We start from the raw sequence: 20,234 nt of genomic DNA on the forward strand, positions 1-20,234 counted from the left end.
GGAGAAAATGAAGAAATATTGGCAGAACAAGAAGAACCTAAAGAAATATTGATAAATCACCTGCTTATCGTTCTCCTATGGGGACATTCGCTAATAATAATAATAATAAAACTCAAAATTATTATGAACTAGATGCCCTTGGGATTGGGTATTCCTTAAGCAGCTTATTTTCTTTCTTTTTACTCAATTTTATATTGTGGTTTGATGAAGATTATTTGTATTTTCCATACACCTTTGGCCTGGACGTAAATATTGTACATAAATAATTGTATTTAGTCTGTATTTAACTTCTTTTACGGCCGTTGGCTTACAATGATGTATAACGGAGACGGTGGCTGGAGCTGTCGCTACTTAAGCGACGTAAATTGTATGTCAGGCAGCAGTTGTTGTATGCCTGCTAGAGTGACGCCTGCTAGAGTGACACCTGCTCCTCGCCAGCTTAGGTAGAGTCCCATGGGTACAGCTTTGTGCCGCGTCAAGACTAACCGCCGCCATGGTCTCTGAGCTGAGAGTACATGCTACTGCAAATGTCGTCGACCTGTTCGTGCAGATGGTTGTTGTCTTGCGAACGCCCTATCTGTTGACTCAGGGATCGAGACGTGGCTGCACGATGGGTAACAGCCATGCGGATAAGATGCCTGTCATCTCGACTGCTAGTGATACGAGGCCGTTAGGATCCAGCACGGCGTTCCGTATTACCCTCCTGAACCCACCGATTCCATATTCTGCTAAGAGTCATTGGATCTCGACCAACGCGAGCAGCAATGTCGCGATACGATAAACCGCAGTCACGATAGGCTACAATCCGACCTTCATCAAAGTCGGAAACGTGATGGTAAGCATTTCTCGTCCTTACACGAAGCATCACAACAACGTTTCTCCAGGTAACGCCGGTCAAATGCTGTTTGTATATGAGAAATCGGTTTGAAACTTACCTCGTGTCAGCACGTTGTAGGTGTCGCCACCGGCTTCAACCTTGTGTGAATGTTCTGGAAAGCTAATCATTTGCATATCACAGTATCTTCTTCCTGTCGGTTAAATTTCGCGTCTGCAGCACGTCATCTTCGTTGCGTAGCAATTTTAATGACCAGTAGTGTACTTTATGTTCCTCTAAGCATATTCAATTTACTGTCTTTACAGAGTAAACGGTCTGATGATGCCTAGAACAGAGGTCGAAACATGTTACCAGTAAATCAATAAACCTCTTTAGCCGTTAGGAACTGTTTCATTCTAAAAAAAATTAACGCACATTGAGTAATTTCAAGGCCGTAAATCTCACATTTCTCTCCATTAAAAGCTTTGTCCTGACACGCTTTCCAATTGTAGTGCGCTAGGCAACTACACCACAGCGCGTACTTCCAATCTATAACTGGAGAATTGCTCCGTCGATCAGCATGTATTTTTCCGTTATTTCTTGTCGCTTTCGCACAGACATCTTCTGATATTCTGGAAGTACTTATCAATAACCCTGTACAAAAGTAAGTTGCAGCAGCAACTGTGCGGTTTGACATCCGCGGCGGGAGGCATGTCGGTAGCGACCGGCCGGAAGCACCTGCTGGTGGGTCGCAGCGGCGGCGTGCTGCGCCTGCTGGGACTCTGGACGCCACCCGCACAGCGGGATCGTCGTAGCTGCGACGCTTGCGTGCTGCCGCGCTGCTGCCTCAGCTTCATCCTGATGGCCTCCATGCCTGTCGCTGCCTTCTCCAAGCTCTACTGGGACACGCCAGACGATCTGGAGGAGCTTAGCTCTTGCATCTTCGTCATCATGGCTTCAATCGCTTTGCTGATTAAGGTAAAAATCATCAAGTTAAAAAGTAAGTGCCTTTGTACCCACTGGGCTAACATGTTGATTACTAGTAAAATGTTACAACGGTCCTGTTCCTACTAAATAACCGGTCCAAACACCAATTAATTATGCAATAGGATCAGTGTAGACTGTGAAGCACTCTGAAACCTGCAGGACACGGAAGCACATGAGAAGTATGTGAAACCAGAACAACGATTTAATTACACATGAAAGCGTCTGCTTGACCGCGTGTATAATTAACTTCTAGAAACAATGAATGCTGCGTAGCTTTAAGTGCACAGTCGATAACAGGTTCCTCATAGTCGTTATGAAACGTATTGTTTGCCCACGAATATGGAACTGGGTAATTTTGTTACTTCTGTTTCTTGCAGAAAAATCTAGAGATAAGTAACCAGAATGCGTCTCTTATTCAGCGACCAAATGCAACTACACAAAAAATTTCAATACTTCGCTTTTCTACAGCACTCTTATTATGAGAGAGTACAGAACTAGCCGGCCGGTGTGGCCGTGCGGTTCTAGGCGCTTCAGTCTGGAATCGCGTGACCGCTACGGTCGCAGGTTCGAATCCTGCTTCAGGCATGGACGTGTTTGATGTCCTTGCGTTAGTTAGGTTTAAGTAGTTTTAAGTTCTACGGCACTGATGACCACAGATGTTAAGTCGCATAGTGCTCCGAGCCATTTGAACCAAGTACAGGACTGCAATCCAGCACGCTGAGCTGTAAACCTAGCACAGCTCTAATTAGGAAGGGTAGGAGTCCTCGTTTATTTATGAAATTTGTTGTATAATAATGTAAATCTGACCAAAACTGTGAATTCCGCAATTTATTTAGATGTAGTGGTCACCAGTCTCCTCAAAAGTTCAAAGCGACCTCATTCTATGTCGTTGTTGTTGTTGTTGCCTTCAATATTAAGATTGGTTTCATGCAGTTCTCCACGTTAGTCTATCCCATTCAGTCCTCTTAATCTCCGAAGAACTGCCACATCCATTTTACCCTCTTCACTGTATTCATGTGTAGGTCTCGCTCTACAATTCTACCCCCCCCCCCCCCCCCCCCCAACTCCGTCGATTACCAAATTGAATCTTTTCATTGGAGTCCCATGTTGGCCTTCTTGAAATCTAGTGGTGGCCCAAATGTTATTTTCCTCCCCAATTCGATTTAGTATATCCTCATTAGTAATTCGAGCTAACTGCCTATCCTTCAGGACACTCGTTTCAAAAGCTTCAGTTCTCTTCTTGTCTGAATTACTTATCGTCCACATATCACTTCTACAAGAAGTCAATCAAATACCTTCAAAAGTAAATCAAATAGCTTCAGAAAATACTTCCGAACGCTTAAATTTAAAAGCTTTGCAAAACAGCCACAAGTCACAGTTTGTATTTTTTCATTTACCAGTTTCGCTCTTCAAATGAACAAGAGCATCATCAGAATACGCACTGTGAAAGATATAAATTGACATAATTTGGAAAAGTTACGATGAGGTTACGTAATTTACGTATGTATTTCCTGTATGGTGACTTACGTTTAAAGTTGGTTGACAGCTCTAAAGATTAAACTGCCAGTACAGTAGTAGTTAAACTTACGTGTAAAGTACAGTTAAAATACAGCAGTAAATGACGACACTGGCAGCGCCAAACATTATATTGACTACAATAATACTTGTAACGTCCACGGCATAGTGCATACAAAGATGATTTATAGCTAGAGAAAACGAAATTTACATTGTAGCCGACTCTTTTGTGGGCCTGTGAGTTGACGTCCCATATCTGTTTGTCTTTTTAAAAATTCGAGTACCTATGTAAAAATTAAAAACCTTTTAAAATACGTTGTAAAAATACATATTTAAAATAAACATTTGAGAACAACTAAACATACATTAGGTGAGATTCAAGACAGTATGATAACTATCGACATTGCAGATAAAACATGCAAATTCATTAAACGAATAAAATTAATTTAATTTATATGGGTTCTTCCAGTTATTTAATGTAGCACTGTAGATAAGTAACTAAATACCTGTCGTATTTTCCAAACAGAAATATTTTTAGAAACCATAGTTCGGAATGCATTTTTGTAAGAAATTTTTAAATATGTATTTTTATAATGTTTTTAGAATGTTTCTTTTTAATTTTTACTGACGTATTGATATTTTTTGAAAAAGACATATGTACAGATATGAGATGTCTACACATCCATAAAAGAGGCGATTCCAATGTAAATTTAGTTTTCTGAAGTTGCAAATTATCTTTTGATACACTATAGCATGGACATTGCAAGCGCCGTTGTGAGGTCAGTTTAATCTCGGGAGCCGTCAGAGTCATCATTTACTACTATACATTAAAGGTAAGTTTACGTACCATGGTACAGCCTGTTTAATCTTTACAGCTTTCGTACAACGCAATCTTTAATGCTGTCCGCCTCTTTAAACGTAAGTCACCATACTGAAGATGTAAAATGTTCATTTTTGCAACGCAACCTACGACCAGCTTAGAGACAGAAGTGATGACACATTCTGCAGAACCTGACCATCACTTTACAGGACAATTCTCAAGAACGTACAGTGCAAGCTGTTACTGATTTGTTTGACTGATGGGACTGCTATGTGCTATACCACCTACTGCACTCCCCTGACTTAAGCCCTCGTGAGTTTAACTCTATTTCTAAACTGAAGGAAACCCTTCATGGCATTCTCTTCAGAACTGCTACACATTCGTCAAGCAATAGACCACTCCGCTCGAATTGTCAACACAAGTGGCACTGCTAATAGTATCCCACGACTTCCACATCGCTGGCAACATGTTATACACAACGCTGGTGTCTACTTTGAAGGTCAGTAAAACTTTGAAACACGTATCTATTTTGTACGAGCTGTAAATAAATAGTTGCCACTATTAATGTTCCAACCCTCGTAGTTCTAACTTGTACCATTATTATTCTTCAGATTTGAAGAGAACCTACAGCATTCCTAGTACTTCGCATCTGTTTGGAAGTCTGGGACTAGAAACATTATCTATCTTTCCTTTTCTTTTCTTCCTAGGCTAAAGCCTGTTTCCTCCATTACCCCCAAGTCTATCCTAAGGCTGTCGCTCCATCTTTTCCTTGGACGGCCATATTTCTTTTACCAGCTGGTGATTTGTTTTTCCACGATTCTCACAATTTTTCTTTCATCCATCCTGTCTGTGTGTTCGTTCCATTCATGGTTTGTCATGTGCACTCACTCAGTAACGGAGTCCAGTTTACATCCTTTTCTAATCCTTTCACTTCTCTTTCTACAGTATGTCTCAGCATCTTCCCTATGGTTCTCAGCAGAGTTTTCTTTCACGTTGTTTCAAAAGTCTCTTTGCTTTTGATGTTTCCAGTCTTGTCTCAGCTGAGTAGGTCATTTTGTATAGTCTTGCCTTTGCATCTTTTCCTATATGCTTGTTTTTTCCAAACAGTACCATTTAAATACCATTCCATTTCCTTTGCTTTTGTTGCTTGTTATCTTACTTCAACTTGGACATTTTCATTGCTGGGCAGTTCAATACCAAGATATTAAATGCCATTACCTGTTGCATAATTAATTCTATCCACTTCGTGTTGGCATCTAATTGGATCTACAGTTGTCATACATTTGAGTTTTGAGTTAATGCAACCATATTTAGGTTTTCACCTGCCACGTGAAATATATGTAAATGTTTCTGCATTTCGCTGTTCACCAGTAGAACTGCATCGTCAGCGTAACAAATGGTTTTTATTTCTGTGTCCCCTACTCTATAAGCACTACTAACCAGTATCTACTCCATTACTTCATCCATGACTATATTAAAAAGTAGCGGGCTAAAAGAGTCACCTTGCCTAATACCACTGTTAACTGCTATGCAACTAGTTAGCCTGGAAACAATGTTCAGCTAGAAGTAGTTATTGGAATAAATACCTTCAGCTGTTTTTATTAAGTTGGAACGATAGCCTCGATTGTAGAGCAGGTTGAAAAGACTTGTAACCGAATCCTATCAAAAGCCTTCTGTAAATCAATAAAGGAAAGACAAGGTGTTCTGTTGTATTCCTTGGACTTCGCTACAACCTGTCTAAAAATGAATACCGCATCTCTACATGACCTACCGGATTTAAAACCATTCTGCTCCTGTGGAAGGGTTGCAATACTTTTATTTTATGCCCTATTATTTTTGTTATGAGTAATACTCATTTCAGTAGATTTATTTCTCTGTACTTCGATGGGTCTTTCTTCTCATTTTTGGTACATGAGAGCTGTAGTACTAATTCTCTAATCGTTTGGAATTTTATTAACAGTTATAACATTGTCAATCAACTTGGTTAGTTGTTCAGTTAGTGATCTCCTCCACACTTCAGTAATTCTTGCGAATCCTATCTTTCTCTGAAGACTTCTTATTTTTAAGAGAGTTACTGTTTCTTTTACCCTTGCATGTGAAACAGCCATCTCATCATTTACTTTCAGTCAGTCCCACGAGGAAGTGTACACCATAATTGTAAATGTAACGCCCGCAGCGCCATTTCTGGGAGTGTTGTCGAATATGTAATCAGTACGCTTTTGCACAGTGCATAGATGAACAGCGTGAGAGTTAAAAGTTTTGTTTTGTCTGTTGCAGTTTAAAATGAGTGCAAAATATAAGAAGCGTCACGAGGCAGTTTTCCTTGTAAATCTTCCAAAGAGACTAAAGCTCTCATATGACGCTGCTGCTAAAATTCTTAGAAAGTCAAAGACATTAGTTGCGAGATGGGTCAAACGATATTAAGTGGTTGGAAACTGAGATGATTTACCGGAGAGAGGGGTAAGGCGGCAAGCTATAATCGATAATGGCGGTGATTAGATTAACTTTTAGGTATTTCCGCAGTCTGTAACAGATTTAGGCCTACACTTTCTTGTGGAACTCAGTGTGTATTGATCTCTGGTTTCTCTTTGTTTTCTGATGATTTTTTATCTTTACAGAACTCTGTTAAACATTTAACCAATGATTCCTCATGTGTGTCACTATCTTACAAAATTTCATTTAATTCTTTCTTCTGTTGTCGTATCATTCTTCAAATTCTCTTCTGTAAACCTTATAAATCATGTTCTAAATTTTCATAAAAGATTTATCAGTATTCCAGTTTAAAACGATTCATTAGTTATCAGAATGAGATTTTCCCTCTGCAGCGGAGTGTGTGCTGATATGAAACTTCCTGGCAGATTAAAACTGTGTGCCGGACCGAGACTTGAACATGGGACCTTTTACCTTTCGTGGGAAAGTGCTCTAATATCTGAGCTAACCAAGCACTACTCACGCCCCGTCCTCGCAACGCTACTTTTGCCAGTGGTAGAGTACATGCCCACGAAAGGCAAAGGTCCTGAGTTCGAGTCTCGGTCACACAGTTTTGATCTGCCAGGAAGTTTCGATTCACTAGTTATTTTCTCTCATTGCGATTTCTTTTGTAATGTTAGTAAGACTCTTGTGTTTTGAGTGTTTTATTTTTAAAATAGGCACACTTATTTTTCACACATTTCTTTGGTGTTCTGTTTCTTTTCCTCTCTTACTTTATATTTCGTGTACCTAGATCTTCTTGAGCTACTGCTTGAATACTTTCATCGATTTGCTCCCAAGCCTCATCAACGATATCTTCGGCGTTGATGGGCTTCTCTTTTATTTTCTCTGCTAGTCATTTCTCATGTTTTCTCTACTTAATTTGCCTACGACAGGCGGGCTGCTTCGTGGCGCAGCAGAGCAGCGTGCACCGGCTGTTGCGGATGGTGGCGACGGTGCGGGCAGCTCACGGCGAGCAGGCTGCGGCTGGGGGCGGCGGGGGCGGATGTGGGGGCGGAGGCGGACGTACCGACACCAGAGCGGCCTACCGGATGCGCGCAGACGCCGTCTTCCTCTACATGCAGGCACGTACCCAGACAAAACACGCGCACACTGCTGACATTCCAATTTACTGTCCAGTGCAACGTCCTCGCCTTCCACATACCGTACTAAGCCGTTGGTGCTTGGTACGGTCCCATTGACGATATCAGATGCAGATTTGCGCAGCTGAAGAAAGCTTTGTCCTGTAAAAGACCTCTGCTGCTATCAGATACTCACATGCAGATGTGGAGCAATCTCGTGATAGTATATTTTTGGAACGCTCCGCTGTGTAAAAGTGAAAGGTGGACCACACCACTAGTAAGCTAGAGAAGAGAAACCGGAAAGAATGTGAAATGTGGTGCTTGAAGCGCCCTCCTTAAATCCGCAGGACAGAACAGGTAGATGGAATTGTGGAAAGGGGCCGAAAGGGGGCTGTCAGTTACACCACACACATAACTTTATTTAGTTGTCGAAACAAAACAGCAAAAATTTTTGAACTTAGTTACAGGCTGAATTGGCCACGCTACTTTGTGCCTTAAGGGCACAACCACTGAAATTTAAAAACGGCTGAAAGCCATTAACTTAAAATACAGGCTCAAAACTGAATATTTAGAAGGCAGGAGGCCTCACAGAAGTAAGTTCTATAACTTGGCTGAAGGCGCAACAAATCTAACACTTGAAAAGCAAACAAGTTTAATTTAAAAACGGCTGAAGGCCCATGTTTTAAGACTGCAGGTAAAATTTATTTTAAAAGAGAACACAAGGCAGAAGACCTTATCTTCAATTAGGCCGAAGGCCCCACACAGTCTGATACTTGAGAGACAAGAACTTCAATTTAAAAATGACTGAAGGCCGAAAATTGTTTTTAGTAGGCAGAAGGCCCAAAGCTTTATCTTTAAACAATATTTTACACAGGCTGAAGGCCCAAACAACCTAAGATTTAACAAGTAAGGAATTTAAATTTTAAACCGGCTGAAGGCCCGTAATTGAAAAACACAAATACAATAAATTTTCAAAAGGCAGAAGGCCCAAAGCTTTATCCAAAAAATATTTCAAATGAGGCTAAAGGCCCAAATGTGTAAGACTTGACAAGTAAGGAACTTTCAATTTCAAAGCGGCTGAAGGCCCATTATTTAAAACCCAACTAAAAGCATACAAATTCAAACCATCAGCTATAAGCCATTAAAATACCCAATCATACACGAATAAGGAAACTAAGTACAGCCAGTGGCGCTCTGAAGTTTCCGGGGGTCGGTCTGGTCTTGAAATATTAACGTTCACTTAGAGGAGACAGGTAGTCGGCCGAAATATATCCGATCCGCCGGCAGCCCAACCAAGACACAGTCAACGAACCCACCGACAAGACGACTTGCTTTTCACCCAACCAGTGCACGAGGAACTCCAAAGCCAAAACGTAAAAGGCGTAGCCGCCCACAACCAAGTATGCATAAGCTGTCAACAGTTCACACATGTGTTGGACAGCCACAACACGGTGAGGAGAGGACACTGCCTGAATTTTACGTCAGCGGCCAGGTCAGGTAACAGGAACGCCAACAGCAACAAGGCAGAAAATTCTGGTGGTACACTTGGACTTCAAATAACCAAAATACAGCTAAACTCCACCGGGTGGTGACCAAACGTTCGCCAACTCGAACACTCGCTGTTGCTCACGGGAATACCCCTACAGCCAACCATGAAAGCCAACGGCACAATGTTAACAGTCTGGGTTTGGTAATTAAATCGCCCCTCAACTGTGATGTGCTGGGTCAGTGAGCCACGAACCTCGTAGCAATCGGAACAGCTCCCACACACTCCGACACTGCGTAGAGACCGCCAGCTGGCCCTGCCCACTGAGCCGTGCGGAGTATTCCTGACTGATCCCGCCGACAGACCGACTGCCGCACACCGGCTGGCCGGAAACTATAAGCACCAGACCAAAGATAGTACAAGGTGCGAATATCGATACACACCGCTGCTGTCACACGTAGGAAGAGGAAGAATCACGGCATAACCGCAATAACCGCGGGAAACCTAATGCAGAGTAACAGTCAAGGTTTATACCAACGCATAAGCCGGGGCCAGCACGGCACAGTGCTATCGAAAAATGCAACTACACTCCTGGAAATTGAAATATGAACACCGTGAATTCATTGGCCCAGGAAGGGGAAACTTTATTGACACATTCCTGGGGTCAGATACATCACATGATCACACTGACAGAACCACAGGCACATAGACACAGGCAACAGAGCATGCACGATGTAGGCACTAGTACAGTGTATATCCACCTTTCGCAGCAATGCAGGCTGCTATTCTCCCATGGAGACGATCGTAGAGATGCTGGATGTAGTCCTGTGGAACGGCTTGCCATGCCATTTCCACCTGGCGCCTCAGTTGGACCAGCGTTCGTGCTGGACCTGCAGACCGCGTGAGACGACGCTTCATCCAGTCCCAAACATGCTCAATGGGGGACAGATCCGGAGATCTTGCTGGCCAGTGTAGTTGACTTACACCTTCTAGAGCACGTTGGGTGGCACGGGATGCATGCGGACGTGCATTGTCCTATTGGAACAGCAAGTTCCCTTGCCAGTCTAGGAATGGTATAACGATGGGTTCGATGACGGTTTGGATGTACTGTGCACTATGCAGTGTCCCCTCAACGATCACCAGAGGTGTACGGCCAGTGTACGGGATCGCTCCCCACACCATGATGCCGGGTGTTGGCCCTGCGTGCCTCGGTCGTATGCAGTTCTGATTGTGGCGCTCACCTGCACGGCGCCAAACATGCATACGACCATCATTGGCACCAAGGCAGAAGCGACTCTCATCGCTGAAGACGACACGTCTCCATTCGTCCCTCCATTCACGCCTGTCGCGACACCACTGGAGGCGGGCTGCAAGATGTTGGGGCGTGAGCGGAAGACGGCCTAATGCTGTGCGGGACCGTAGCCCAGCTTCATGGAGACGGTTGCGAATGGTCCTCGCCGATACCCCAGGAGCAACAGTGTCCCTAATTTGCTGGGAAGTGGCGGTGCGGTCCCCTACGGCACTGCGTAGGATCCTACGGTCTTGGCGTGCATCCGTGCGTCGCTGCGGTCCGGTCCCAGGTCGACGGGCACGTGCTCCTTCCGCCGACCACTGGCGACAACATCGATGTACTGTGGAGACCTCACGCCCCACGTGTTGAGCAATTCGGTGGTACGTCCACCCGGCCTCCCGCCTACCCACTATACGCCTTCGCTCAAAGTCTGTCAACTGCACATACGGTTCACGTCCACGCTGTCGCGGCATGCTACCAGTGTTAAAGACTGCGATGGAGCTCCGTATGCCACGGCAAACTGGCTGACACTGACGGCGGCGGTGCACAAATGCTGCGCAGGTAGCGCCATTCGACGGCCAACACCGCGGTTCCTGGTGTCCGCTGTGCCGTGCGTGTGATCATTGCTTGTACAGCCCTCTCGCAGTGTCCGGAGCAAGAATGGTGGTCTGACACACCGATGTCAATGTGTTCTTTTTTCCATTTCCAGGAGTGTAGATTTTGTGAGGATTCTTTCCGTTTCAATTCACAGAGTAAATTGACGGGTGGGGGAAGGGGGGGGGGGGGGGGAATGGAAGGAAATGGCATCAGTTGCATCAGAACTTTGTGCGGAGTCAGCGATGACAAGTGAAAATTTGTACCAGAGCGGGACTCGAATCCAAGATCTCTTTGAAGTTTCCGGGTGTCGGTCTGGATTTGAAATATTAACGTTCACTTATGGGAGACAGGTAGTCGGGCGAAATATATCCGATCCGTTGTCACCGTGCCAACCAGATCGTAAATGCGCGGACTATCCTAGGGCGCTTCCCAGCCAACTCAGATTCACACCTAGCACCACCTATCTTCAGTTCCTGTCTATGCTCTCTAATTTTATATTTCCACGCGAGGTCGAAAGCAAATGTGCATCAGCACTGAAAGTTGTCGATCCATTAACCATCAAGTGAATCATTTACATGAATGCGTGGTGTCTGTTCTTTCGGACATGTCCGAAGGAACTGGAGAATTGAGGAGAGCCGGAGATCAAAAAGGTAGGAGGCTATAGATCCTAGGTACAGCCTGTTAGTAGTATTAGAGTTGATGTGATGGATGATAAGAAGTCTGCATTACTTTTCTGTACCATCACCCCTACAAAAATTACTGCGTCAGTATCATTACTATCATTTTATCTAGCAGTACACAGCTTCACGTTGCTGTAAGTCAATAATAAATGGAAAGGAAAGATAAGAGAAAAGATGAATGGGAATTGAATATACCTCCTAATCCCCTTTTCCCTTCTGCTTCTGTTCATCTTCTCCTCCCATCTCTTTCTCCATCATCTCGTCCTCCTCTCTGTCTCCATCTTCTCCTATTCCTTCTCTATATCTATTTCATTATTTCCACTCGTCCGGCCCTGGTAGCTGAGTGGTCAGCGCGACGTTTTGTCATACCTAACGCTCTGGGTTCGATTCCCGGCTGGGTCGGAGATTTTCTGCGCTCAGTAGTAGTAGTAGTAGTAGTAGAGGGGTTTTTGGCGCACGACAGCAAGGTCTTCAGCGCCCGTTCAGTAACTTAGTGAGACGGGTGTCAAGAAAAATCCCAGAACAGGACTATAAAACGGAACAGAAAACATGGGTAACAATCGTTGAAAAACATGTGCTCACCCACACCAAAGCGTGGGATGAAGCAGAGCGTCAGCAGTAAAACATGGACAACACAGGAAGAAAATGATAGAGGAAGCTAAAACAATGTAGCAGATGGAAGTGGCTGGCTGACCGCAAGGAAAAAAGGGGAGGAGTCAGCGACTCTGCAATACACTACAACCTACAGCCTAAAATTTTAGGCCAGAGTCCAGACACATCACAAAACTTAAAAACCCTAGACACACACGTCTCATCATTAGCTAAAACAGAAGGCACATGTGTTGTCCTTACCATCATCATTTCATCCTCATCGACGCGCAAGTCGCCGAAGTGGCGTCAAATCGAAAGATTTGCACCCGGCTAACGGTCTATCCGTCGGGAGGCCCTAGCCACACGGCATTTACGCCATCATTTCCACTACGTAAAATTATTCTCACTCCTCTGTCCAGGTCCTTTTCCGCCTCCCTCTCTGACGTTGAGTCTTGTTTATTGTTTCTGCAAATTTAAATTCTGTAGTAGTATTCTAATTATAAGCTAATAAGCCACAAAAGAAACACCATTGTGAATACAATTTGTGGAGAAACAAATTGTCTAATGTTTCAAATGCCGCACTGTCATAATTAAAACTGGAAATAAGAGGAAACAAAACCGTACAGTTTTGTAGCACAACACAGCAGACCATTTTCTTTCTTGCAGTTGGTTATAAAAAAATGTGTAGTTTACTGCTGAAAAACTTACGTAGTTACGCTTTGTGAATGAGCTACATGTATTGGGGGATATGTATTTCACATTGGCGAAGATGAATGAACGGTCATAGCTCATGTATGCAGTTTAGAGCTGACGTGTACAGGACATAATTTCTCGTTTTTGTCCACACTAGCACCACTGAAAGTTACCAACCCTACACTCTTCGCAGCACAAGAACCGGTACATGTAAGCAATTGTCAGAGGTATGAGAACGGTTTTCGTTTATAACTTTCGACTCTCATTTCCGGTACAGGGATCCTTACCTTAAATTAATACATTTATCATTCTCCATCGTCCTAGTAAGTCTGTAACATCATCACGGAATCACCCCGAGCATACGTACATTTACAGACGCCCTCCACTATAGCTTGACGTTCTGTAGTCTCGTTGGATGACATTTCCGGACATGGAATACGATGTATTCATTCCCCACTACAAGTCCTAGAAGTCTGTAACGGGAATTTCCGACCACCCTGTATGGGACGAAGCACAAGAAATACGTAGTTACGCTTTGTGAAAGAGCTACATGTATTGGGGGATATGTATTTCACACTGGCGAAGATGAATGAACGGTCATAGCTCATGAATGCAGTTTAGAGCCGACGTGTACATGAGATAATTTCTCGTTTTTGTCCACACTACCACCACTGAATGTGAGGAACTTGTAACCTAAGCCGGATTAATGCTACTAACCGAGAAAAAGTAATTATTGATAACATACACTACCGGCCATAAAAATTGCTACACTACGAAGAAACGTACTACAGGCGCGAAATTTAACCGAAAGGAAGAAGATGCTGTGAAATACAAATGATTAGCTTTTCAGAGCATTCACACACGGCTGACATGAGGAAAGTTTGCAACCGTGTTCTCATACACAAACAGCAGTTGACCGGCGTTGCCTGTTGAATCGTTGTGATGCCTCGTGTAAGGAGGAGAAATGCGTACCATCACGTTTCCGACTTTGATAAAGGTCTGATTGTAGCCTATCGCGACAGCGGTTTATCGTATCGCGATATTACTGCACGCGTTGGTCGAGAACCAATGACTGTTAGCAGAATATGGAATCGGTGGGTTCAGGGGGGTAATACGGAACGCCGTGCTGGATCCCAACGGCCTCGTATCACTAGCAGTCGAAATGTCAGGCATCTTATCCGCATGGCTGTAACGGATAGTGCAGCCACGTCTCTATCCCTGAGTCAACAGATGGGGACGTTTACAAGACAACAACCATCTGCACGAACAGTTCGACGACACTTGCAGCAACATGGACTGTCAGCTCTGAGATCATGGGTGCGGTTGCCCTTGACGCTGCATCACAGACAGGAGTGCCAGTGGTGGTGTACTCAACGACGAATCTGGGTGCATGAAAGGCCAAACACCATTTTTTCGGATGAATCCAGGTTCTATTTACGGCATCGTGATGGTTGCATCCGTGTTTGGCGACACCGCGTTGAACGCACAATGGAAGCGTGTCTTCGTATCACCCGGCGTGGTGGTATGGGGTGCCATTGGTTACACGTCTCGGTCACCTTTTGTTCGCATTGACGGCATTTTCAACAGTGCACGCTACATTTCAGATGTGTTACGACCCGTGGCTCTACCCTTCATTCGATCCCAGCGTAACCTTACATTTCAGCAGGATAATGCACGACCCCATGTTGCAGGCAGTGTACCGCCGTTTCTGATAAAGAAAATCTTCGCCTGCTGCCCTGGCCAGCACATTCTTCAGATCTCTCACCAACTGAAAACGTCTGGTCAATGGTGGCCGAGAAACTGGCTCGTCACAATACGCCACTCACTACTGTTCATGAACTGTGGTATCGTGTTGAACGTGCATGGGCAGCTGCACAAACTGCGTGAAAATGTTATCGCATGTCAGTTCTAGTATAATATACTTGTCCAATGAATACCCGTTTATCATCTGGATTTCTTCTTTGTATAGCAATTTTCATGGCCAGTAGTGCATATGATCTAATATTAGAGTCTTACAAAATTGTGATAATAGTGATGACCTTTTGAAAATAGTTTCGTGACTGAAACGGAATCGAATCGTTTAGTTTTTACCCCTCAGGAAATTTCATTTGATCCCTCAGGAGGAAATTACCTCCTGGTTGGGAATCAATGCTTTAGAGGCTGCTGTTACCACCTGTAGACCGTTATTCTTAATAATCGAACTGAAAACAAGCAGTGAATGACCCAACACGTAGTTGATTTCAGTGTCGCTCAGAGAGTACGGTTGCTAGGCTGCAGCTTCTAGGCGCTACAGTCTGGAACCGCGCTACCTCTACGGTCGCAGGTTCGAATCCCGCCTCGGGCATGGGTGTGTGTGACGTCCTTAGTTAGGTTTAAGCAGTTATAAATTCTAGGGGACTGATGACCACAGCAGTTAAGTCCCATAGGGCTCAGAGCCATTTAAACCGTTTGGTTGCAGGGCATGACGGCGGTGGCGCTGTGCGGCTGGGTGTGCGCCCCTGTGGTCTCCGGCGACGCCTCCCCCTCCTCCCCCGACGAGCTCAACGCGACGCTGCCGCCCGCCAAGACGCCGCTGCCCACGTGGCTGCCGCCCAACGCGCAGCGCTCCCCCGGCTACGAGCTGCTCTACCTGTTCGAGACGCTCTGCCTCACCGTCTCCTCCCAGGTGCTGCTCTGCGTCGACGTCTTCTTCATCGACCTCATCCTCCTGGTAGTCGCAGAGCTGCAGGTGCTCAACGACAACGTCGCAGCTGTGTTCATCGCTGAGACCGGCTCTGAGAGACGCGAAGATACACCCATCGGTGACTCCGCTCTCCCTGCAGTACGACGGCGCCGCCGCAGGTTTTCCGAGACGTTCACGGTTTCAGATGTGCCGGTCGATAGTACAACGCAGAGGATTTCAGATGATATGTATGACCAGTTAGTTGGCAACATACGACATCATCAGCTGATCATAGAGTAAGTAGTTCACTGACACACACACCTACTGTCTAAGGAATCTGAATGAAATACGAGGGTTGCCCAAAAAGTAATGCATTGCATTCTTTTTCTTCGACAATTCGTTATTGAACATAACGAGAATTACAAACACAAAAGAATAGAGTTTTATCCGTTGTTCTTATGGTCATCAGTTCAGAGACTGGTTTGATGCATCTCTCCATTCTACTCTATCCTGTGCAAGCTTCTTCATCTCCCAGTACCCACTGCAACCTACATCCTTCTGAATCTGCTTGGTGTATTCATCTCTTGTCTCCCTCTACAATTTTTATCCTCCACGCTGCCCTCCAGCACTAAATTGGTGATCCGTCGATGTCTCACAACATGTCCTACCAACCGATCCCTTCTTCTAGTCAAGTTGTGCCACAAGCTCCTCTTCTCCCCAATTCTGATAAATACCTCCTCATTAGTTATGTGATCTACCCATCTAATATTCAGCCTTCTTCTGTAGCACCACGTTTCGAAAGCTTCTATTCTCTTCTTGTCCAAACTATTTATCGTCAATGTTTCACTTCCATACATGGCTACGTTCCATACAAATACTTTCAGAAGCGACTTCGTGACATTTAAATCTAACTCGATTTTAACGAATTTCTCTTCTCCAGAAACGCTTTCCTTGCCATTGCCAGTCTGCATTTTCCATCCTCTCTACTTCGACCATTACTTATTTTGATCCCCAAATAGCACATCTCATAATTATACTAGTTTAAGTGTCTCATTTCCTATTCTAATTCCCTCAGCATCACCAGAGCTAATTCGACTACATTCCATTATCCTCATTTTGCTTTTGATGATGTTAATCTTATACCCTCCTTTCAAGACACTGTCCATTCCGTTCAACTGCTCTTCCAAGTCCTTTGCTGTTTTTGACAGAATTACAATGTCATCGGAGAACCTCAAAGTTTTTATTTTTTCTCCATAGATTTTAACACCTACTCCAAATATTTCTTTTGTTTCCTTTACTGATTGCTCAATATACAGATTGAATAACATGGGGGATAGGCTACAACACTGTTTCACTCCCCAACCACTGCTTCCCTTTCATGCCCCTCAACTCTTATGGCTGTTATCTGGTTTCTGTACAAATTGTAAATAGCCTTTCGTTCCCTGTCTTTTACCCCTGCCACCGGCAGAATTTGAAAGAGTGTATTCCGGCTCCCTGTATTTTACCCCTGCCACCTGCAGAATTTGAAAGAGTGTATTCCAGTCAACATTGTCAAAAACTTTCTCTAAGTCTAGAAACGTAGGTTCGCCTTTCCTCAATCTATCTTCTAAGATAAGTAGTAGGGTCAGTATTGCCTCACTTGTTCCAACATTTCTATGGAATCCAAACCGATCTTCCCCGAGGTCGGCTTCTACCAGTTTTTCCATAAGTCTGTAAAGAATTCGTGTTAGTATTTTGCAGCCGTGACTTATTAAACTGATAGTTCGGTAATTTTCACATCTGTCAACTCCTGTTTTCTTTGGGATTGGAATTTTATCTACACACCCTATTTTTCCAAGTAATCTCCATCCCGTTTTGTGGCCTTCCTTCAGCGCGATACAAGGGCGTGTCTGCCCTGTCAGTACCAATCGCTGTCCTGCTGGCGGATCCCGTGCTTCACTGTGTGAATCTCCTCCTCATCGTCCTCAAAATGTCTTCCACGAACGGCATTCTTTAATAGCCCAAACAAGCGGAAGCCCGAGGGGGCAAGGTCAGGGCTCCAGGTTGGATGGGGTAACTCTGTCCAACCCTGTTTTGCGATGTGTTGAGCAGTCCTCAGGCTTGCGCGGGGCCGTGTTGCAGCAAAACATCTCCTGGGTTGCTGTGGCGCCAAAGTCGCCAGAAGGGGTCTTGAGTTTTGTTTGAGTGTTGACATAGGCTTCTCAACTGATGGTACCGCCTCTCGGCATCACATCAGTGAGAATCACACCATAACAGTCCCAGATGACGAGGATCAGGACCTTTCCTGCTCAAGCATTCGCTTTAATTTTTGTCTTCTGTGGGGAGTGGGGATGATGTCATTTTATCGACTGTCGTTTTGTTTCGGGCTCAAGATGGTGAGCCTAGGTTTCATCACCTGTCACAATTCGGGACACGAAGGCCTTTCCCTCAGTTTTAAAATGTTGCAACAATGTTTTTTTTTCTGTGCAGTTTGTGATCCATCTTTAGACACCGCGGGACTCATCTTGCACACACTTTTGAATAACCAAGAATGTGGATAATGGCACCCACACTTCCTCTGCTGGTTTATAGATGCGGCCCCGACTGCCGAGACGTAATGCGTCTGTTCTCGCCAATGTCATCGGCTCGCTGCAGCATGTGAGGTGTAACAGCCGTGGATGGTCTCCTCGACCGCTGCAAATCGTGGAGCTCCGGCTAACCGCCTTCTGATGACCTCACCCTCCGTGCGCAGCGACTAACCGTACTTCTGTTGAAGCAGATGCTCCATAGACTTTGCGCAAGCGTTTGTGAACATTCCTCATTTCATCCTCATCAACGGCGTGGAAGTCGCCCAATGTGGCATCGAATGAAATAAGGCTGCACTTGGTAGCCGAATTTGCTAAACCTCTGCCCTTTTGTCTGTTGGCGAATCTTAGTTCTGCAGTGAGAAATGCCTGCAGACGCCGTTTCGAAACTGACCTGCAGCTACGCTATCTCTCGGTTCTGACGGTAACTTGGAGCGCTCGCCCAGGAGACTTCAAATAGTAAGTATGTAACGTTTCGCATTAGTAGCATTGTTTTCGGCTGAGAATAGAAGGCAGTGTTTTATTCTCTGGGCAACCGTCGTAAATAGCTACTACTTACAGTCACAATGAATTAATCCATGCAGTTCTGTGTACAACGATCGTTTCACTCTAGCAGGAGACATTGGGAATACAGAGTGGTCATAAAGTTTCGATACACTTCTAAACATAATGGATGCATTTACTTAATATGCAAGTACGATCATTGTCAGTCTATGTAAACAGTTTGAACGCACTTCAACACGACCTCCGTTCATTTCGAAGCATTACTTGCGTTGAAGAGTAGACCTGAATGTGTTATGAAACATATCTTCTGAAACAGCCGGCTATGTACCTTGGATTAGAGCTCTTAGATCCTGTAGAATCCTTAGTTCTGGTTTGCACATCCTTGACTAAGTCTTCAAAGAGAATCAAATCACGTGAACAGAATGGACGAAGTCTTGCTAAACCTCTGCCCTTTTGTCAGTTGGCGAATCTTCGATTAACCTACAGGTACTCCCTTACTATAAGAGCAAAATGAGGGGATTGTCCACCCTACTCTATCACAACCATGTCACCAGCGTCTTCTTTCTGAAGTGCAGAAACAGTAATTTCTCAGGTATATCGAGGTAAATGTTCCACGTAGTTGTCTCTTCTGCAGAAACGAAGGGTCCGTAAACTGTAGTGTTTGTGAATTGAACGCTTTTTTTCTTCAAAGTTTAAATTTTTCAAAATTATTGACTTTGGCAAGTTCAACTCGTTGCTTAAACGACGATTTGATTGATTCTGACGTCTTCCGATTGCATCTTTGATTCACTGAGCAGTCTTCTTTGGAACTCATCGACGTGCAACCGGATGTTAGCTTTTGTTGGTTCTGGTTTGTGTAATTTCCAATTGACTCATGTAGCACTTCTAGATAAGATAAACCTCCCAATCGTTCACTAACAGCATCCACGCCGTCTCTGTCTTACGCATTCTTCTTGATCACAGAAATTGATTTTGAATTTAGTTAAAGTGTTATTATGCTGTTCCATCCCAAATTCTGCTTCTTGTGACAGCAAACCATCTTTGCTAATAGTTTGTATACCTGAAATGTCGTGTTACAATAGGAATGAAGGGAGGTTTGTGTCTGCGATGGTTAAAGAAAGTTACAGCCCCAGGACATGCAGAAACAGAGCTCCATGATCAGCCACGCCTGGGACGTGCTCTCACTGCTACTGCTCCAGACATGCTGAATCGCGAGGGTGCCATTTATTCGCGCCGATTAAAGGTCCTCTACGGGGAACACACTTTGAGGATAATGGGAGAGTCAGTCATGCAGTGACAACATGGTTACGCCTACAGGACAAGAGCTTTTACCAGCAGGGAATGCATGCTCTTGCACAACGCTGGCATACGGGCACAGATCATGATGGAGACTACGTAGAAAAATGGGACACGGACAAGATATGTTGATGTATATTGTTACTAAATTCTGACTCTTAACAATTAATATGTTCTGAGAAA

At 44.4% G+C, this 20,234-nt stretch overlaps 1 protein-coding gene across 1 annotated transcript in view; it reads left to right on the forward strand.

Moving 5' to 3' along the window:
- Window positions 1-1,525: 1,525 nt before the first annotated feature.
- The window catches only part of LOC126334784 (odorant receptor coreceptor-like), a 73,019-nt gene continuing 54,310 nt past the window's right edge, over window positions 1,526-20,234 (forward strand). The window contains exons 1-3 of the mRNA XM_049997431.1: window positions 1,526-1,792; window positions 7,502-7,690; window positions 15,484-15,983. Coding sequence (XP_049853388.1) covers window positions 1,526-1,792; window positions 7,502-7,690; window positions 15,484-15,983 — 956 coding nt within the window. The remainder of the gene's footprint in view (window positions 1,793-7,501; window positions 7,691-15,483; window positions 15,984-20,234) is intronic.

This window comes from Schistocerca gregaria, chromosome 1, assembly GCF_023897955.1.
Source record: "Schistocerca gregaria isolate iqSchGreg1 chromosome 1, iqSchGreg1.2, whole genome shotgun sequence".
Classification (NCBI taxonomy): Eukaryota; Metazoa; Arthropoda; class Insecta; order Orthoptera; family Acrididae; genus Schistocerca; species Schistocerca gregaria.